Source organism: Zonotrichia albicollis, chromosome 3, assembly GCF_047830755.1.
Source record: "Zonotrichia albicollis isolate bZonAlb1 chromosome 3, bZonAlb1.hap1, whole genome shotgun sequence".
Classification (NCBI taxonomy): Eukaryota; Metazoa; Chordata; class Aves; order Passeriformes; family Passerellidae; genus Zonotrichia; species Zonotrichia albicollis.
In genome coordinates, this window is record NC_133821.1 from 42,101,572 (window position 1) to 42,122,972 (window position 21,401).

At 50.1% G+C, this 21,401-nt stretch overlaps 1 protein-coding gene across 1 annotated transcript; it reads left to right on the forward strand.

Annotated features, from left to right (window-relative positions):
* The first annotated feature begins 41 nt into the window (after window positions 1-41).
* AARS2 (alanyl-tRNA synthetase 2, mitochondrial) lies at window positions 42-17,266 on the forward strand. The gene is made up of 22 exons (XM_074538625.1): window positions 42-315; window positions 682-870; window positions 1,506-1,651; window positions 2,402-2,596; window positions 3,079-3,223; window positions 3,637-3,782; window positions 4,082-4,190; window positions 4,520-4,558; window positions 5,206-5,317; window positions 5,857-5,984; window positions 6,708-6,858; window positions 8,624-8,793; window positions 9,777-9,890; window positions 10,631-10,771; window positions 11,406-11,543; window positions 11,942-12,051; window positions 13,095-13,203; window positions 14,688-14,810; window positions 15,151-15,261; window positions 16,037-16,120; window positions 16,267-16,377; window positions 16,755-17,266. Exons 1-22 carry the CDS (start codon window positions 91-93, stop codon window positions 16,917-16,919), a joined length of 2,961 nt encoding a protein of 986 aa, XP_074394726.1. The 5' UTR covers window positions 42-90; the 3' UTR covers window positions 16,920-17,266.
* The last annotated feature ends 4,135 nt before the right edge of the window (window positions 17,267-21,401 follow it).

Here is a 21,401-nt window from a genome sequence, read left to right on the forward strand (position 1 = left end):
CCGCAGCCCCGCCGCGCTCCTCCGCGTCCCGCCTTCCCCTCGCACCGCCCCTTCCGGGCGCCCCGGCGCCGCCATCCGCCGTGGGGCACCATGGCTGCGGCCGCCCGGCTGCGGCGGCGGCTGCTGCTGGAGGTGCCGTGGCGCTGGCGCTGCAGCCCCCGCCGCGGCGGTGCCGCCTGGCCCTCGGCGGGGCAGATCCGCGCCGCCTTCCTGCGCTTCTTCGAGGAGCGCCACGGCCACCGCCGCCTGCCCTCGGCCCCCGTGCGGCCCCGCGGCGACCCGCGCCTCCTCTTCGTCAACGCGGGCATGAACCAGGTGCTCTCCCCGCTCCCCTCCTCCGGCTCACCGGCGCTCCGCGTCTCAGGGGAGCGCGGCCCGCCTTGGGTGCCCCTGCCACGGAGATGTCCGGCGTTGCTTTGGGCTGCCCGCACCGCCGTCCGCCCGGACGCCTCTCGTAGTGCCGTAGTGCTGTGGCAGTGTCCCTCGCTGGCCATAGTTAAGAACCGTGTGAACACAATCCTGTGCCGTGTGTTCTAGAACGAACTTGTTTAAGCGGGGAGGTTGGACCAGATGACCCACCGTGATCCCTTCCAGCCCGGCCCGTTCTGTGTATCAGGAGCCCCAGGCGCAGGTCCCTGCGCTGAGTGGCATCTGTCCCCAGCGGGTGTCTCTCGTTTCCAGTTCAAGCCCATTTTCCTGGGCACGGTGCACCCCCGGAGCGAGCTGGCCCAGCACCGGCGCGTGGTGAACAGCCAGAAGTGTGTGCGTGCGGGAGGGAAGCACAACGACCTGGAGGATGTTGGCCGAGATACTTACCATCACACCTTCTTCGAGATGCTGGGGAACTGGTCCTTCGGGGATTACTTTAAGGTGAGGTGATTGGAGTGAACCCTTTCTAGGGGAAAACACAGCCTGCCTTTCAGAGCTGTGCTGTAGGGCCATAGGACTGTGTGCAGAAGGCGTTTTGGTAAGATCCAGATTAATTCCTGGGAACTCTGTGGCCTGGAACAGAGGTGGGCTCTGTCGCTGCATGTGTCCTGCTGACTCTCAAAGCACTCAGCCTGCCAAAGCTGTGACCAACATGTAAAAATCAAAGTTTTCTGTGAGAATGCCAGTGTTGACCACTTAATATGGTGAAAAGAGGTTACCAGTTCATTTGATGCTTATTACTAGAAATTTTGAAAAGAGAAGAAGAATAAAGGATGCTAGGTTTTTTAGGTGGCGAATACATGTTTTCTTTGGAAAGAAAATAATCCATGTAACTCTGCGAGTAAGCACATAGATGCACACCATGCTGAAGGTCTTGCAACATTTTTAGGAATGTCAATTTTCCACTGGCAGCAGTGAGCTGTCTCACTCTCCTGACCTTCATCCTGCTCTTTGCAATACACCTGAAAATTAGAAAGGAAGAGAAGCAGTTGAAGTTAATTTCTTTGTTGTTCAACTCCCATTCTAAAGACCCTTCCTGAATTACTGTGCTTCATTTATGTTCCCCACCTGCTCAGGAGGAGGCATGTAGCATGGCCTGGGAGCTCTTGACAGAGGTCTATGAGATCCCCAGAGATCGTCTCTACGTCACCTACTTTGGGGGCGACCCCTCGCTGGGGCTGGGCGCAGATGAGGAGTGCAGGGACGTGTGGCTCCGCCTGGGGTGAGTGTGTCACTGAAGAGGCTCTGGACAGCAGGTGTTGACATCTCACTTTCCACAGTTTGCATTTGCTCTTTAGTTGATCAGCTGTAGGGGCCAGAGAGTGTGTTTTCAACCCATTTTGTTTCTGGTTTCTTTGGGCTGTTAAAAGTCAGCTGGGCTCTTAGCTCACTGGGTCTCTTGAACTTTTGGTTCACTCTCAGACAGTGGGGGTGGGTGTGTGCCTAAAACTGGCTGGCCTGGATGAAGTATGTGCAGGATCTCCAGTGCTTTGCTTCCTCTCCATCATGAGAGTATGTTCTCTGAAAGCAGGCAATGGCTTTTTCTGTGGGAGGGTGCAGCCATTGCAGAGAGCACTGCTGTGCTTTGGGAGCTTGTTCCAGCTGGATGTAGGCTTTGAACCCAAGGCAGCCAGCTCTGTGCCACTGATGCTGTTCGAGTCTTGCCTCTGCCCCAAGAGCAGTGTGCTCCACAGACCCAGTGGAGAGCCTGTCTTGGTCATCAGGGGCCAGGCTGTGTTTGCCTGTCATTCTGGTCTGAGACTAGGGTCCTGTATGGTTTGGCTCACTTAATCTCGCTGAGGAGAGTATGAACAGAAGGAAGCAGAGAAGCAGAGGAATTCTGATGTGTTTGTTTATTGAGTCTGTAGTAGGAAGAAAGGATTCCTTTCTTTCAGCTTTCTCTGTGATCTAGGATGCTGTGTGGTTTGTGTGTATGCCTCAGCACTGCCATCTCTGCTATTTGCCTTTCCAGGGTTCCTGCGTGTCACGTGCTTCCTTTCTCATTGAAGGATAACTTCTGGGAGATGGGGGACACAGGCCCCTGTGGTCCCTGCACAGAGATCCACTATGACCACGTGGGTGGTGGCAGAAATGCTGCAGCACTGGTGAACCAGGGCAGCCCCGATGTAGTGGAGATCTGGAACTTGGTTTTCATGCAGTACAGCAGGTACCAAGCATGTTGTTTGAACTCCAGAGCCTTTCCCCATAGCCTGACTCCAAAATCATGTGTATATTCTCATACTTATCACTGTTTTCCAGAAGGTGGCAATACCAGGAGCAAGAGAGAAGCTATGGAGATTTGTCCAGCATAGCTCTTGGCCCCCTTTGCTTTATTTCCCTGTCTTCAGCCTTCACTGTCTGTTCTCCCTTAATGCTGCATTCCAGAGATCTCTTGAGGTCTGCAGCAGCCTGGAGGAGGAGACCTTTTTCCTTACATTGCAGCCTATCCTGACTATGTGATGGTCAGATCCTGACAGGCCAAGGCAGGCTGCTGTCACTCTTGTCCCTGTGCTTCCTTATGCTGAGTCACCCACTGTTTCCATCCCCTCTCACTTCCCCCACTCTCTTTGATTCACCTGTTCCTTATTTTTGCCCATTAACTGATCCTTGCTTCTCTTTTGCCTTTTATTTTTCCTGCCTGGCTGACAGAGAGGTGGAGGGGAATCTCCTTCCCTTGCCGCAGCACCATGTGGATACAGGAATGGGTCTGGAAAGGCTGGTGACAGTGCTGCAGAACAAACGTTCCAACTATGACACAGATCTCTTCACTCCCATCTTGGATGCCATTCACAAGGTGATGGTGCTTCTGCTCAGAGTCACAGCTCAGCAAAAGCTCCTTGAACACAGACTGCTTGCTGGGTACTGAGCAGTATCTTGAGACAGGAGGTTATGTCCTGCCAGGTCCAATGCAATGTTCTAGAAAAAAGAGAGAATTCCAGATTGGAAATCTGCTGGGATATCAGCACTGCTGATTCATTTTTCCTTCAAAGTGTCTTATGTTTCTCAGTGCCAGAGCATTGGCTGACCTGTGTTAGGTACAGAAGTCTTGTCTGTAGTGCTGTGTAAGGATTTAATGAATACATCTTAGGTGCACAAGGTTCAGAGGTAGTTGAAAAACATGATGTCAGGCATAGCTGGCTGTCTCTTGCATTGAAACTTCTGCAGCCATTACTGTCTGCTGACTTGTCTCTCTACTTTCCCTTTTAGGGCTGCAGGGCACCCAGATACCAAGGTTTGGTCGGGAATGCTGATGTTGGGCATGTGAACATGGCCTACCGTGTGGTGGCAGATCACGTCCGCGCCCTGTGTGTGTGCATCACTGATGGCATCTACCCAGGCTTCTCTGGAGCAGAGTAAGGACATAAGGAAATGGCAGGGGTGGAAGAAGTTAGGTCTAGGAAGGAATATGAACAGCCAGGGAAGGGGTTCTGGTGTGGGCCCCAGATAGGGAGTACATGGGCTTTTGGGGAGACAGGAAGATGAAAGCTAGGAAGGGGTGCCAGTCTGCAGACTTCCCCTTGGATGGGTGTAGCGTGTTGGGAGCAGCTGGCCTGTGCTGATGAATCAGAGCAGATGAGCTGGGGGATGCTGGATGTGGCAGCTGGGCAGGGATGCTCACAAGGCTGCCTGAGGAATCCTGCTCTGTTTTCAGACTGGTGCTGCGTCGGATCCTGCGCAGGGCTGTGCGCTTTTGCTCTGAAGTTCTGCAGGCTCCACCTGGGCTCCTGGCCTCCCTGGTGCCTACTGTAGTGGAAGTGCTCGTGAGTAAAACTGCTGTCTTGGGGGAAAAAAAGGTCATCACACATCCTGTCCGACCCCATGTCAGTTTTTTGCATGCTGTCAGGAGTCAGTCTTGGATGGGAAGGAGCTCCGGGAAGGTGTACCTGATGCTATGCATTCCAGCATTAAAAACCTCTTGTCCCCATATCACTTGTGATGGGAGGGAGGGGGCCTAGTGTCACCAATGGTACAATCAGCACAAGCACATGTAAATGTATGCAAGTAACCTCTGTAATGTTTGTGACATGCTGCGAGATTCCCTGAGGAATATTCTGAGGTTGTTATCACTAACTGAGGCTCACTTCCACAGGGAGATGCTTATCCAGAGCTGACAAGGAATGCCAACCAGGTGAGCAATGTGGAATCCCCTTGTCTCATTATTTTTGTGAGGCACTGCTCTGAAGCCCAGAAATCATCCCGCCCATGGGATTTAGCTGGAGGAGTTTACATAGCCTCCTCCGCAGCCATGTTCTCGTGGGTGGACTGAGATGTTCTGGGCACAAGTATCTGTGGCAGATTTCCATATGGTCCACTAGGTCCTTACCAGGGACTGCATGTGCTGTGTAAGGTGGCTGTTGCTCTAAAAAAGCTGCAGTAGCTTTTTTGGTTGAGTGCAAGTACAGCCTGTCCTCGCCCGGGTACCCTTTGTCTAAAGTGGAGCGATGATTTAAGGCTAGTCCAGCTTGCTTCCACTGACAGCAACTTCTCTGGCTGTTCCAGACAAACAGTTGTAATTGGGTCACAGATATGAATGCCCAATAGGGAACATTTGTCAGCCTAAAGCTTTCCCCACGTGGATGGTCAATATTTCTTTGACAGGAATGGTGACAGGAGACACAATGACTTTGGCACTGTTCAATAATGCATCAGAGCCATGTTGTGGTGGATACGTGCAGAACAAAAAAGCTGGTTGATATGCTTTGAGTTGACTGAGCAGGGCTGAGCTGAGCTGGGGAACTCCTTGAAGTGTGGGTAACCCTTCTGATCCTTGGGCAGATCAAGGATATCATCAATGAGAACGAGGCCGCATTTCTGTCCTCCCTGGAGCGTGGGAGGCGCATCATCGAGCGCACAGTGCAGCAGATGGAGCCCTCCACAAATTTCCCAGGTGAGTGTCCCTCCTGTGACAAGCTGCACTTAGAGACAGTTTGCTTCACGTCCTCACAAGCATTGCAGTCAAAACTGGTGGATGTTTGCCTCCCCTGTGTTTTCCGTGACACTTAAGCCCAGACAGAGGAGCAGATGTTCCTTTCTCCAGATTGCAGTTGATTTCTAGTACTTTGTCCTCACAATAAACTCGGCACCAGGCAAGTTAGAAACATTCCTTTGCTGTTTTCCTGACTGATCAATGAAGTCATTGTAAGACACAGCTGAGAGGAGTAGCACAGGACCCAACCAATGCAGCTGCCTGTGTAGATGTGCTGCACTGAATTTTAGCAGGAAGGAGGGGGCTGTGGAGCATTATTAATACTCAGTCCCATGCAAGAGCTCCAAGGCTTCTCTTCCCCATTAACTGTACAGCTGCACACAATACAGGTGTATCCAGTTACCAAAGCACACACTAGATTGGTCCCATGCAGACAAATCTTGAGATGCCTTTGCTTTCTGTGTTCTCACAGAGTTCTTGACCTTCTTTTTGTCTTACAGCTGAAGTAGCCTGGTCTCTCTATGGGAGTTTAGGATTCCCTCTGGATCTGATTGACTTGATGCTTGAAGAGAAGGGAATCAGTTTGGATTCAGTTGCTTTTAACGAACTTGTTCTGGAAGATGCAAAGGTAAGAGGGAGACCTGCCTTGTCATAATAATTCAAAGCCTTACCTGTCTCCTGTGAATGTGGAAGCAGGATCCCTTTCACTGCTGAGGCTCTTCAAAACACCACAGGGCTACATGCCTTCTCCCTGAAGGGGAAGTGAATCTGAAATAGCAGTGTCATCACAATCCCCTTGTTTCTGAATGTGGAACTGAAGTATTGGTTGGTGATTTTTCTTCAGGTATTCTTTGATGCTGGAGTGAAGGTTATGAAATATTTATATAGGTTAGGACAGTACTCTGTTAGTCATGTAGTCTAACTTCTCACGCAAAGTAGAACCAGCTTAGACAGCTGAAGCAGCAAATTATTTATGAAGAGTTTACAAAATCTCCATGATCTCTCTAGTGCTGAAATACATGCACTGCCCACCCATCACCACCACTCTCTAGTGCAGTAATTGGCTTGAGGCCTTGCTCTCCTGAGCTTTAATGGCCTTCACAGCCACACAGCAGGCTGTGCCAGCAGGGATGTGTTAGCAGTTGCTATGGCCTGGCTCAAGGCTAGCACAGAGTGGCATTCAGTGCTTGTGAGGCTTGAAGAGATGGGCTTACTTAGCAGTAGTCTACATCAGCCTGGACCTGAACAAGCCATGGAGGTGGAAGAAGCCATTCCTAGCCTTCCAGCTCCAGTGAGCTGTTTGCTTGCCCCCAGGGATCTCCCACCTAACTGTGCCTTTGCTCTGCTGCAGCGGAAGGCTGGTGGCCCCCAGGCAGGAGAGCCAGGGAGCACCAACACCCACCTGGATGTGCACTCGCTGGCTCGGCTGCAGGGCAGCAGGGTGCCTGCCACGGATGACTCTCCCAAGTACGCCTACGCCCTGGGGCAGCACGGGCACTACGGTGAGTGCCCAGCCCCGCTGCACAGCAAGCTCTGCTGGAGTCCCTCACGTGGCTGCTTTTGCTGCCTAACCCCATGCATGCACAACGTGTTCTTTGTGCTCCAAACCTTGCTGCCACATCTGTTCCCTACCCCTGTACCTGATCCCAAACTGGGTGCTTTTCTTAGCGCTGTTGGCGCGTCCCTAGGAAGGCTCTGGCCTGAGCTCTGGGTTGGCACCACAGGGTGCAGTGGTGAAACAGGGACTGTTGATTTCTTCTCGAGATAAGTCTGTCTCCAGCAATTAGGCTCCTGGGTGTGTGCTCGGGAGAAAGAGGGATGGTTACGCAAGGGTTTTGGGTGTCTGTGTGGAACCGTGCCCTTGCTGTTTCCCTGGCAGGCCGCTAGGTGCCAGCGCAGGCTTTTGTCACCAAGGGTAACTGAGGCTGCTGATGCTCCAGGGAAGGCATCAAGATAAGCCACAGGGAGCAAGAGGTGGGGTGGCTGTCACAGACAATTAGAGAAGGCTGTGTACAGCCAACTCCCTGTTTCCCAGTGTGCTGGTGGCAGCCCACGCTAAGCAGAAAGAGAGGCAATTCAAGCTATATATACTACAGCAAGAGCACAACAGAGGAAAAAAGCCTAGCGGTGACATTGGCTCAAATCTTCAAACTAGAGCTGTCCCACCTTCTCAGCTTCTAAATCATGGAATAATTTGGGTTGGACGGGATCTCTGGATGTCCAGTTTCCTGTTAAAAGTAACATCAGTTTCACAGTGGGATCACATTGCTCAGAGCTTTGCCCATTTAAGTTTTCGGTATCTTCAGGGACAAAAATCTCACAGCCTATCCATTCCCTGTTCTTTATCACTCTTAGTGTGTAAAGGTTTTTTTCTTTACATACAGCCAGAATTTCCTGTACTTTAGATGTAGTCTCCCAAATGCTAAATAGGGATGAATAACCTCTTTCTTTGACTGCTGGCTATGTTTGTGTTCATACAGCTCAGCAGGCAGGCAGCCTTCCTTGCTGCAAGGGCACCCTGCTGGCTTGTGTTCAGCTTGCTCCTGAGAATCTGAGATTTCTGTCAGTTTGTTTCTGTAGACTGCTCAGATGCCTTCAAAAACAGTCCAGTTCTTCAATGTATCAGCCAGTCCCTGCCTATTAAGTGGGATATGGGTACATCCCATTTTGTCATGGATAGTCATTAATGAAGACGTTAAGCGGTGGCGTCCCTTATATGAGCCACCAAGTAGCTCTGCCAGTAGCTGAATATCAGTTGAGCATTGAACTACTGAGCAATTCTCGCTGGGGCCCTGTGCCCAGCCAGTTGCACACCCACCTCATGGTCCACTGGTCCATAGTGCCCAAATCTGGGTTCAAGGAGCCTACAGGAAAGCATGTTAGAAGCTTGCTGCACCCAGGAACGTGACATCCCTGCTGCCCCTGTCCACAGCATCTTCATCAGAGTCAGTCAGGTTTGCCAAGCTTGCAGTGCAGCAAGATGCAGATGTGTCTGTGTTATATTTTCTTCTGCCAGGCTCATGTGGAGCTGGATTGGGTGTCCCTGCCTGCTTAGCTGCTACTCTGTCATTAGGAGAGTGAGGGGTGACTTAGTTCCAGTCCTTTGTCCCTTCTGCCCGTAGCTGTTCCTCTCCTACCAAGGCAAAGTGCCAGCTTTCAGTGTAGCCAGGTGTTGGCAGGTTTGGCATGGGGAAGTGATCCCTCCTTTCCTGTTGCAGTCTGACAGGCTGTGTGCACTAACTGCTGCTCTCTTATTCCCCCTGACAGAGTTCAGCCCTTGCCAGGCCACTGTGCTGATGCTGTACAGAGATCAGTGTCTCCAGAAGGAGGTTGGGGCAGGGCAGCGCTGTGGTGTCATCTTGGACAGGACTAACTTCTATGCACAGCAGGGAGGGCAGGACTCTGACCAAGGCTACATGATACGTTTAGGACAGCAGGTAAGCCCCTTTGCTGCCTAACCCAAGGCTGCCATGGGTTCTGAGGCCAGGCAGGATTCTCCAAGTGATGGCTTGTTCTGCTGTGTTAATTTGCAAGCTGCTGACTCTTGACAGTTTCCTTGGCATAGCGTCAGAGTTGGTGGGGTAAGGCAGAATCAGCAGTAACTTCACAAGGGCATTCTTGCTGCTCTGGTTGTCTCTCACAGCCCTTTGCAATTTCATCTTGCTGAGGAAGACTCAAGTGTCTTCCTTCTCAGGTCTTCCTTCAGTGTGTTGTGTTCTTGCCAGCTGGGGTTGTAATGCTGAGAGAAAGCAAACATAGATCAGAGAGTCTGTGAACTGAGTAACTTCTCTCTGGTCAGTCCTGGACAGCTGCAAGTGCTGCCCAACCTGAGACCCAGTGCAAAAACTCTTCTTCCTCCCAAGAGCATCAGGGAGGACCTCCACTTCTGCAGCATATTCCTTCAGCCTTGCCAAAGGAAGAGCTTTGACCCTGTCCTGGGAAGTTACACAGAGTGCAGCATTTTCTCCTTTCCCCATTTCCTGGGCCTTTTTAGCCTTGTAGGGGGTTACAGTGCCTTGCTCAGCACTTCTCCCCAAGCTATAGTGGTGGTCCTGTTTTGTTGCCATCCCAGTGAGGCAGAAATGGTGCCTTGGATGCCAGAGACATGCCTTGGGAGATGCTGTTCATTTTCTCATGGATGAGCATAGTTGTTAAGAAAATTTGTCAGTCTGGATGGTGTTACTGTCCCTCCACTGCAAGCTGGCAGCCCCAGCATACTGTGTAGTGAGTGGCTGGGTACAGGTGAGGTCTGGGACACCTTGGTTATGTTTGCAGTAAGCTTCTCTCTGCTTTTCCCACCCCATCCCTGTCTTTAAGGGATCGGTGGGAATTGTGTTTCCCAGTAGGGTCGAGCAGGTACATAGCACAGATATTTGGATCTTCCCTATGGCCTAACTCATTTTTCTGTCTCTTTGCTCAGGATGTACTCTTCCCTGTAGAGTCAGTTCATCTCTGTGGTGGCTACGTGATCCATGAGGTCACTGCTGTGGAAACCCTGCGTGCTGGCGACCAAGTGCAGCTCTTTGTGGATGAGGTGATGACTGAGTGCTCTTAACCTTTTCCCTGTGATGCCCTGAGAACCCAGGCACAGCAGATCTTTGTCCCTTGTATTCTTGAGACTGTTCTTCATCATAGTGTGCAGTGGGAAGGAGATATCACAGCTGACTGTAATCTTTGTGAGCCATTGTGTCAGCGATGGAGAGAGACAGGGAGACTGACTGGGTGATCAGAATCCAATTTTATTGTGGGATACAAACACTTATATACTATTTCAGGGAGACTAGTAATGTATACTACAATGATTAGGTTAAAATCACATACACAAACTTGTGCATATAACATCATCTCTTGCTTGCAGAGTTTAATGGGATTTTCTTTTTTCGGTAAACCTGTTTGATTTAATCCTCTTGCAATCTAGGTCTAATTTTCAAAGTTCTGTTTGCTTTTGCCAAGGTATCCTGTGATCAAATCTCTCATGTTAACCAGGTCCAAAGTCCATAACTTGTCTTGTGTCGCCCAACATTCCAACACCATTGGTTTGTCCAAAAGTATCCAGCTTACCCTTTACTGTTTTACAAAGATGATCCCATGGAGAAAGGAGTTAGATCTGCCCTGTCACATGACTCATCTGACAGCTGTACTCCCTGTTGGTTTTCCTCCATCTTCTCCTATCCCCTGATAGGGGGGGACAGGAGGCATTGCCTTTGTGCCCTGCCCTGCTCCCCTGAGCTGAGGAGGGCCAGCAGTCCCTCTGATGGTGCTGTGTGCTTGCAGGCGCGGCGCCTGGCCTGCATGACGAACCACACCGCCACCCACCTGCTGAACTTCGCGCTCCGGCGCGTGCTGGGGGACAGCACCGAGCAGCGGGGCTCCCACGTGACACCAGAGCGGCTGCGCTTCGACTTTGACACCAAGGTGACTCTGAAATCCAGTCCCCTGTTCTCAGCACTACCAGCATTCCAGTGCAGCTCTTCTCTCCAGGATTTGTCCTCTCTCCCCATAATCACTCCTTTGGACACAAGTCACACTTTATCTGAGCAGTGAAGCTTGGTCCTCTGGACGTGACTGCCCTTTGGCATTGACTTGACCCTGAGCAGGGCTTGCTGAGGGGATGAATGGGGGTCAGAAGGGAAAGGACTCAGCAAGGCCAGTGGCCATAGGACTGGCACAAAAGAGTGTAAAGGAGTCTTTGAGAGAAGGTGCTTGGCTGTGGCACCTATCTGATGTCTGTACTGGACATTCAGGTGAGAGTATTTGTGAAGCTTTGGGTCAGACTGAGTGCTGGCCCTGGTAACCTGTCACTCATGCTAGTATCTCTTTTGAAGACTTTGGCTGAGGCTCTTGCATCAAAAATCCTTATCTCTCATGGGAGGAGAAGGTGGGAGGGCCATGATGTTCACAGTTCCCTTTTACAAGCAGAGAAGATGAGATGCAGGGGGAGAGTGGTGTGCCCAAGCTGAGTCATCTCGTGGCTGTGCCCCAGATCTCCCTCCTTCATTCTGTACCTCTCAGGAGGCTTCTCCTGAGTGTGGCTGATTTGCTTCCTCAGGGCCATGTGACTGTGGAGCAGCTGCAGCAAGTGGAGCAAGTGGTCCAGGACCTGATCCAGAAAAATGAGGTGGTGCATATGGCTGAAGTGCCCCTCACACTGGCAAGAAAAGTTGAGGGACTCCGTGCAGTGGATGAGGTATGACAGGGTAGCAGCACACATCTTCATGAGCCTTCTCCTTCAGCAGGAATCATCTGGGACACGAGATGTTGACACATCTCTCTGCAAGGGAATTGTCTCCCAAAACTCAGATGGGAAAATAGCACAGAGATGAGGTCTCAAGACACTGTTGTTAAACATGGAGACTGGTGATTCACAGGCTTTCTGTTTATGCCTGTAGACCAAAAGCCTATTGTGTCACCAATTATTTTTTTCCCACTGGTGGCTGGTTGTGGGGGACAAGTAGTGCCACCCCTGACTCAGGGGCTCCTTTAGAATAGGGAAAAATGAGGCAGACACCTGAAGCCATGTAGTTTGTCTGTAAGTGCCCCTGCACAACCATGTTGTTAGCTGCTGATCCCTGTCTCCTCTGTCAGGGCTATCCAGATCCAGTGAGGATAGTGTCCCTGGGGGTCCCTGTGGAGAATGTGCTGACCTGTGACTCCAAGGCTGCAATGCAGACCTCTGTGGAGCTCTGCTGTGGGACGTAAGTGACTTTTGCTTGCAGCCAGAAGGCATGTGTGTGGGCACTGGTGGCTGAGGTAGAAACATTACTACAAGCTCACATCCCTGTCCCTGTGAAACTAAGTTTCCTCACTGGAAAAATATTGTGAGGACAGGATGGGCTATTTACAAAGCTTTGGAAGTTCCAGGGTGAGCAAACTTTAACAAAATGCGCAGCATTTTTCCTTACTTCATAGTCTGAAACCAACCTGGAAGGGTTGTGGTGCTTTGCCTTTGGGGTTACAGAAGGGCTGGGTGCCAGGCTGGAGACTCCAATTCAGCTGTGAGAACTTGAGATTGCTCTCATTATTTTAACTAATTATCTTCACCCTCTTCTGCTTTTAGCAGTAATGAGAGTAGAAGAAAAGTTAATCCATCTTAATACAGTGCTGACACCAAGAAAAAAAAAAAAAAAGAAGGAACAAACTGGCCTTAGAGCAGATAGAGCTGAAAATGAGCAATTTTTTACCCATGAGATCTTCTTGTGGGAGTAGTGGGACAAGAAAGTGCATGGGAGATTATCATTTCTTATGTAGATGTCTGGAATGATTGTTTGTGGTAACAGAACCCAAGACAGTGTAGTTTTCATATCCAGCATTGAATAAACAAGAAGGAAAAGGGAGGTTGTCAGTGTCCTGAGACTGCACAACTATTCTTTGTCTGGAGTCTGCTGGCCAGGCAGTGAGCTGGCCTGACAGGAGAGTGGGGTAGAGGAGCTGAGTAGAGGAGAAAAACACCAATTTATCTCACTGCTGAAGGAGAGGAAAGGAGGACAGAACTTGGTTTTGGCTGGAGCCTGCTGGGCAGGGAGCTCAGAGGTTCCTCTGGAGTAGCCTCAACTCTGCTGTCTCTTGCCTGAAAAGGTTCCATCAGGATTTTAGGGATGGAAAAGGATTCATGGTACTGGGGTTAGGATTAGGAAAGGAGTTGCTGGACTTCAGAGTTTTTGAAAAAGAAAGCAGGGTTCCTGATTTCTGTTTGCAAAGAGCAACTTGCTTTCTTTCCTGTTCTCTGCTGACGTTCTAGGCACCTTCTCCAGACAGGCTCTGTGGAAGACCTGGCCATCATCAGCGAGCGCCAGCTTGTCAAAGGCATTAGCCGTGTCATTGCAGTGACAGGGGGACGAGCCAAAGAGGTGAGGAAGAGGGAAATGACATTTCTGCATGTCAAGGCACTGCCAGAAGGACCAACCTTTGTAGGTTCCTCATAGACAATTAGCTCCCCACTGCTTTGGTTGGAGCCTCCCTGCTGTGCCACATCTGGCTTCCTGCTTCAGCCTTGGACTCAGCTCTGCGGCTGTACCTCACTGTTCACTTCCTTTCCCTCCCATCCTAGTTCTCTGTCTCCTTGACCTTCATTTCTCCCTTCAGACTCTCCTTTCCAAGATAAAAACTTGCACAAAATATCAGGAAGCCTCTGGTCTATATTTTAAGGTGTAATTCTTAGTGCATTGATTTTGCCTCCTGCCTATCACAGCTGGATTTGCACTTTATGATTACAGGGTTTTGGCCTCATTCTTACAGCCCTTTTGCTTCCTGTCTTTAGTCTTTCTCCTGCTAAACTGTGATTCTGGTCTGGCTGGTTCTGTATAAAAAGTGAACAACATACTCTTGTGTTTGTGAGATCACTCTGTCCTTTGAGTATTTGGAAGTGTCAGGTGCCCCATAAGCCTTCCCTCTTCCTTTAAGGCTGCTGTCAGAGGAGAGTGACTCATAGTCACTGGAATTGGAAGGACTAAAGGCAAACCCCACCCCTGCAAATCTGTCGGTTTTTGGCTGGCCATCCCCTGTGCATCTGTGTCCCAGAGAGGCTTTTCTTCATGCAGAAGAACAAAAAGCTGCAGGGCACATCTGCATGCTTTGCTGCAAGTGCTGACCTGGAGAACCCCTGAGAGGAGCTCTGTGCAAGTGTTAATGAGACAAGGGAGACTGCAGAGAGATTTACTTGGAACAAGGGTTGTGTATCCTAGCCAGGCAGAGCAGTCCTCTGCTGTCCTGCTCTAAAATCTTGCAGGACCATCCTGGGCACAGAGATCTGGCAGAGAGGAAATGCTCCAAAACATAAGGATTGGCACTGGTGAAAAAAGCTTGTAATTGTTCTTTTCTCAAATTATTTATAGTTGCATTATTGGTGAAAAACAATAAGAGATATATCAGGATAGGTAAACTCAGGAAATATGCTTCAATGGCTGATGAGGTTTCTTTTAGTGTTGGTGTTTTTTCTCTTGTTTCTTCAGTCAGCAGTTTCAAGATTGCATTTGCTAATGGAAAAAGATTTCTAAGATGCTCCACAGAGCTCCCCAGTTTTTCCTCAATGAAATTCTGATGATTTTGGTGCAAATTTTTGAGGAAACATTAATTTTGACCATAAATATCACCTAAAGCTCAACAGCTTGTTCTGCCTGAGTGTGACCATCTAGTGTTGGTTGCAAATCTAGAGAGGAATGTTGTATTTCAGAGTCTTGAAGGAAAATCATTCCTAAACCATCTGTAGGTGTCTTCTGACTGGATTCTGAGCAGCACTTCAGTGTTCATGACCCTGCTGTCTCCTTGCTTTCTCCATCCCTGTGGACTGTTTCTGCTGCTGCATTTGAAGCATGCATTCCTTCCATCTCTGCAGGCCCGGGAAGTAGGCCAGTGCTTGGCTATGGAAGTGGACTCTGTCTCCCTGCGGATGAAGCAGAGGATCACCTCTATTCCTGAGATGCAGAACCTCTCCAAAGAAGTGGGCCACTTGACCAAAGTAAGGAATCCAATCCTGTACAGAAAGCCCAGCATGGGCACATGAGACACAGGACTCTTTCCCTATCAGGTTCACATCTTACTGTGCTCAGTAGCAAGGGCAAATTGCTACTTGCTGTTGCCTCTTTGGTCACAAGGATTTTTGCCAGTGTCCAGGTGGCTGTGATGCAGATGGGCAGCTGAAGAGAGAAAGCTGCTCAGCACTGTGACTGGCTGCCCTGGTGATGTGGGTTAAAGCAAGGTCTGGGAAGAGGCTATGCTCCAGCCTGACCTCCCAGAGAACTGGCAGTTTATGTCTAGGGGTACAGTTTAATGTTCTTACAGAGCAAATTGTCTTGCAGGTGGTGGCCAGCACTGCAATGCCCCAGTGGCAAAGAAAAGAACTGCAGACCATCCTGAAAGCACTACAGCGAACAGCCAACACAGCTGTCAAGAAACTGGAGCTGCAGCAGGTACTGAGGCAGCAGCACACTGACTTGCAGCCAGCTGATGGCACACAGCAGTGGACCTGATGTCTGTGTCACACTTCAGAGCCACTCAGTCACTCAGAGTCTCAGAAGGCAGAAGAAAGCCCATACAATCACTCATGGTGCAACACAGACCCTGTGTTGGGTTGGTTTCACTGGCTGTTGTTTATGGGGCCCTTGGTTAAAATGCAGAGAATGACTGGGTGGGCTTTTAGCACCTGCAGAATTTCCATGTCTCCCTGCCTGTGAGAACAGAGAGCCCCATACCAGCACTTTAGGCCATCACCAATAGGCATTGGGCCTCACCTCCTTGTCTTTCCTCCAGCTACATGGATTTTGCTGTGCTTCCCACATGTGTTTGTGTTCTGCCAATTTACATTAAAAGCAGATTAGAAATACTTACTGCTAACTTAGAGATCTCAAGAAGAATTGTCCCTTTCTTATAGTAGGAACATCTTGCCACAGAAGCCTTCCTGAGACATGTGGCACTGTATAGGTCTAGGAGAGAGTCTGGGGACTGAATGAGTCACTTGCTATTCCACTTTTGCAGGGATTCATCTCTGCTTGCATTTGGGAAGGAAGGCTGTACAGAGATTTCAGGCTGCTAGTCTGATTTTGACTTCTGCTATCAAACATCTCCTTCTGTCCCAAAGAGCAGCGCTTGCATTCCCTTTGTGTATATATTACATGGATATATCCCCATGCAGCCCACCCTGTGCCACCTGTAGCCCTTCAAAGTGCTGTGTTTTTTTCCCTCCAGGCTGAGAAGGTGGCACAAATCTTGCTAGCAAAATACTGCAACCAGCCTGTCATCATTGATACTATCCCAGCTGATTCCCTCTCTGTGAGTAATCCACATTCTTTGTTGGCCCAGTGTACCTCAGGTGCTGCAAACAGCAAGAGGGAGTTGCTGGGGCACATTTTCTGCTGGATGCTGGTCTTCTTTGCTGTTGCCTGACCTCTGTTGTCCCTGCCTCCTGCCTCTCCTAGATCCTAATGAAAGTAGTGAACCAGCTGTGTGACAAGTCTCCTGGCACCTCAGTCTTGCTGCTCAGCCCTCAGGCTTCGGGTGAGGTGCTCTGTGCCTGTCAGGTGTCCAAGGTAAGCAGAACCCTGATAGAGACAAGGGGAACCTGCCTGCCAAGGGGGGCTGTACCCACTGCTCAGCTGGTCCTGCTGGAGGCTTTTCCTGGGGTTTTGCCCAGTGTTGGTGGTTAATCACACAGGGGCAGGACCTGAGATGACTGTACTGGGACCAGATGTGCTTTCAGTCTCTGCTGGGCACAGATATCCCTGGATCCTCCAGGCAGTGTTTGCCCAGGGGCAAGACACAGCATTAACATGTAAGCTCAGCCTTTGCGGTCCTCAGGGTCAGGACTGCCTCAGGCTGGGTGAGGAGAGGGTGCTGTTACCTTTCTTTATTTATAGACTGCAGGCTGCCCCACAGTACAAATAACTTGCCTGTGTCTCTTCCCCAGAGCTGCCTCCCTGGGTTCTCTGCTGCTGACTGGGCTGTGGCTGTCTGTACTCAGATGGAAGGGAGGGCAGGAGGCTCTCCCATCGTGGCTAAGGGCAGTGGAAATGCCAAAGGCATGCAGGGAGCCCTGACCACTGCACTGGAGTTCGCTCAGAGCAAACTGTGATGCTTTGGTGCCAGCACAGCTGTATGCACCCAGCTGGACACTTGATACCAAGCATATACTGTGCCCATCTGAAAGCATGAGCAGCTGAACATTGCTGCAACCTCTGCCTTGGAGCACTGCACTTCTGCCCATCCAGGATCAGCAGAGACCCCACTGACAGAAGGGTGCTGCCCGTTCTCAGCACGAGCCTTTGGAGATGGAGCCTTGGAAAGCACCAGTCGCAAGAGCAGATCCTGCTTCTCATGGAACAGTGCAAATCTTGACACAAGACCAGCACAGAGATTTTGCGAGGACATGGGGAATTGGCACTGTTGTCTTAAAGCCATTAAAGGGTAGAGAGTATCCAATCACCTGATGTTTCTTGTAGCTGCACCTTTTTTTTTTTTGTGCTCTGGCAGAGGGGTTCATTCTGCCCCTGCAGCTCCAGAAGTCAGCACGTACTCTTGTCTAAGCATTTCCTTCCTACTGCAGAACTCAGGGCACCCCTCTGATTAAAACTGCTACTCTAATTTAGAAATTAAAGAAATCCCACCTTGCTTGTGGGCTCAGGCTTGTTAGGCTTTGTAATGGGCAGAGCTGAAGCCAGTCCTCAGCACCGAGGGAGCAAAATTGTCCCCTCTCCACCTCTTTGCTTTGAATGAATGTTCTTAACTCTGTTTCTTCCTGACACTCCCTTGCAAGTCCTTTCTTCTGGGTCCTTACTGTCTCATACCTAAAAACCAGCACTGATGTAATGAGTTGTGAGAATGGAAACTGTTGCTGTGTTGCAGCATGGAGGTCCCTGCAGCAGGACTGTGCCCTGTTTTGTCTTGAGGTGAACACATCTCATAAACTGGTTCTTTTTCACAAGCAGTGGTGGACCCAGCAAATTCAATTCATAAAGACATTTCAGACTTCAGTGTTAAGAGCTCCTAGCCAAAGCATCATTACTTTAGATACGGTATTGACCAAAATAGGGATCATAAATGGTAGCTGAGCCAAAAGTGCAACAGGATAGTGATACAAGGCAGGTTTTCATCCTGTGAGCAGCAAGAGCAGCCTGACACAAATGAGTTTCACCAGCAGGTAAGGTTGCCTGTCACTGTGAAGGGAGGTGGAGGACCAGTAGCTGCTTTTGGGGAGGCAGAGAGAAGAGGGAGGGAGGAGGTGTAGAAGCACAGTGATGCTGATGGACAGGTAGCAGGAAATGGCTCTCACACAGATACAGATTACTGAACAGGATGTAGTGGGGCATGGCTGTGTCCAAATGAGATGCTTCCCACTCAACTGTCTGCCTGAGGGAGGGGGAATAGCTGCTGTGAGCAGAGCCTCATTTCCCTTCTCTTCAGTGAACAGCTTATCTTAGGGGGAAAAGAGATGTGGACTTCAGGGGACATCATTACCAGACAAGGGGTTTTCTTCCATATCCCAGTGGATGTCCAGCCAAAATCTCGTATGTGGTCCCTATAGCTTAATATGGCTCCTACTCATCTTCCAGCAGCTGATTTTGCATTGGAAAGTGCTAGATATAAATGTGAGGACTCAAGGGGCAGAAGGAATGAGGAGCCTTTAGAGTCTGGTTGTACTCCCAGCTGTCTTCCCCTTCTCCCCCAAATCACTGACAGCTTCTGCAAGAGTGCAGACCTCAAGCCTTTGGTTCAGTGAATGCTGCTTCCAGCCAGGAAGCTTAAAGCAGGGCTTATTGCAAAGGGATTTGTGAGCCAAGGTCTTGGGCATCTGCCCCTGCTGCCAAGAGTTCAGCCATCAGAGGGGTGCTCAGGCCCCTTTCTTTGATCACTGTCAGTAGGGCAGGTTGCTGCTCATCCCAGACCCTGCCTGCATTCACTGTAGCAGAGCTGCTTGGTGCCTTCTCAAAAAATTCTTTCCATTTCTGAATGCAGGGGTGCTACTGGTGCTCCTAACATCCCTGCATCTGAGCAGTGGGAGAGCTGGAACACCTAGCTGGAACACCAAGTGCTTCAGGGCCCTTGTGACAGGCTGGTAGGGTGCTGGAGAGGGTGTGTGGAGTCCCAGAGGATGGTTCATGCCATCCGCTGAAAGCAGCATCAGTGCCTGGTGTTGGCACAATTCCTGTGTTTCTCTTGGGCCCCAGCAGCACCAGGTGGGGATGGCAAGGGGTGTTCTGTGTCACTGGGAAAGCTTTCCCAGAGTGCTCTTGTGATACTTTATTAATAGCTGCTACAGGAGATGATGTCTCCTCTCGGTGTTGGAGAGTAGGTGTGAGGAGGAGGAAAGGAATGCTGGCTTGAGCTGCTCCTGCATGATGCTCCAAAACAGAGCCTGTGCTTGCCAGCAGCAGCCACCTTATGGAATTAACCTGCTTTGGCTTGATTGTTAGCTTAGAAGTCACTGACCTCAGAGACTTTTGCCCAGCCCCTTACAGGGCAGATCTCTGGGTGCTGCCCATCCAGGTAATGCCTTTACTGAGCCCCTGACACCATTCCCATGGGAGATGAAGGGCTGCCAGAGGCACCACAGAGCAGTGGCTCTTGGAGCTGTTGGAAGGAGATCCATCTCCACTGCGGTGCTGTTGGGCTCTCAGCAATGTGTGGTGAGCAAGCAGCAAAGACCTGATGCCTTGGCATTTCAGATGTGTTCATCCCCTCCTGTGTTCTATGGGAAAATAACTCTGTCCCAGGGTACTTGCAGTAGCCCCAGCACCCACTGCTGGCAGGGCTGCTGCAGGTCCTGCACCACCTTCCTATAAACCTTAAGAACCACCTGGTCTGTAAGCGGGGCTGCAGCTGCTGCAGTGGTGCTCCTCTGCCTCATCTGGGGCTGTCTTGGGAACCCCATTTTCTTCCTCCTCCTTTGCTGCTCTTGGCTTTTATAGACATGAAACTCAGTATTTCCTGTATCCTTTCTGAGCTTGCAAGAATCAATGATGTCAACATAACCAAATCCTGATCTTGTAAGCGCAGTAGCACTAAAAGCGTTCTGGAATTGAAGGAGAAAATGGATCTTACCCTACCAAGGAGTGATTCTGTGGAGTCATCCGCGGTGCCCATGTCACCTCAGGCTGGTAAAGTGGGTCACTGCAGTAGAAGTGCTGGAGTTTGTGCTGCAGCCGTGCCAGGCTGCTGATTCTAGGAGAGGGCATTTCCTGTTCTTCTGGTGAAGTCCTAGTGCACAGACTTACATCCTGTGCTCTTCTTTCCCTGCTGCAGGAGGACAAGACCTTCACACACTGTGCTGCAGCTGCAGTAGTTGCCACATTTGTGCCTGGCATGCCCTGCATGTCAGCAGCAGGTCAGGCAATGCTTAGCTGGGAAGGCTTTGGGAAAGGAAACACACATTTGAAATAGAGTTCTCTGGCCAAGATTGCAGCCTACATTCCCTTACAAACATCAAAGAGCAGTCTAAGGTGCAAGCAGTATCCTGGGCACACATTTGCACCTCCTAACACATGCACACAGAAGGGATGGCAGGAAGTGGGAAACTAATTAAAAGACAATAGGGTTTTTGCTGTGAGCCAGGGCTGTCAGGTTGGCAACAACTTCATAGGGCCAGATGGACCCCGAGGTCCCTTAAGGGCACCTGCAATGCAAGGGCCTGCCAGCATCAGCCCCAAGCAGCTACATGACATTGGCAAAAGGGGAGCAGAAAGCACTTGCATCTCTCTTCTCACACACTTTGCTCCAGAGTTTCACTCTCAGTAGCCTGGGAGGCTGGCACACAGTGTCAGGGAGAAACCCAGCTCTCCCTAGGCACCCCTGCCTTCCCAAGCCTTGGGACAGGCTGATGCAGGACCGTGACATGCTGCACCTTAAGTGCCACAGGACTTGCTTCAGGAAGGTCCTGGGATTGTTGTGGTAGTAGCAGAGCTGAGCCATGCAGAGGATGTTAACAGCATGCTGAGCCACAGGCTCAAAAGCTGTGGGGCTTGGTCAATCAGATGTGGTGCTGAGCCATCTCCCAGTGACACTGAACATAATGTAGCATGTCCAAGCTGAGCCCTGCAGGGAGGGAGAGACCTCCGGGGCAGGGAGCTAGAGGTGACCTTTAAAGATCCTTGCCAATCCAAACTGTTCTATGATTCTGTGACTGTACATGCACAGTGATAGTGTGCACTGAACTGGTCACACCACACATGGATTATGCTTGTAATCCAGGAACCCAGGCATGCATATATCTGGAATTGTGGGTTACACTTGCAGACTCTTCCCCTGCACCACAGGCTCCCTGTTCCTGCAGCAGCCAACACTTGTGGTGTTTGTGAGGTCCCCAGGACAAGGTGAGAGATGAGAATTTTACTCCATGTTCTCAGAAGGCTGATGTATTATTATATTATATTATATTATATTATATTATATTATATTATATTATATTATATTATATTATATTATATTATATTATATTAATATGCTATACTAAAGAAAGAGGATACATCAGAAAGCTTCGCAAGAATGATAAAGAAAAACCCATGACTGCTCAGAGCCTCGACAGAGATGGACCATGGTTGGTCATTAAATTAAAACAATT

Bases quoted from the DNA above. Each gene is read 5' to 3' on its own strand.
- AARS2 (XM_074538625.1), top strand. From the start codon at position 91: ATGGCTGCGGCCGCCCGGCTGCGGCGGCGGCTGCTGCTGGAGGTGCCG. The intron at 1,652-2,401 runs GTGAGTGTGTCA...TTGCCTTTCCAG, and splicing joins GACGTGTGGCTCCGCCTGGG to GGTTCCTGCGTGTCACGTGC. The intron at 5,985-6,707 runs GTAAGAGGGAGA...GCTCTGCTGCAG, and splicing joins TTGTTCTGGAAGATGCAAAG to CGGAAGGCTGGTGGCCCCCA.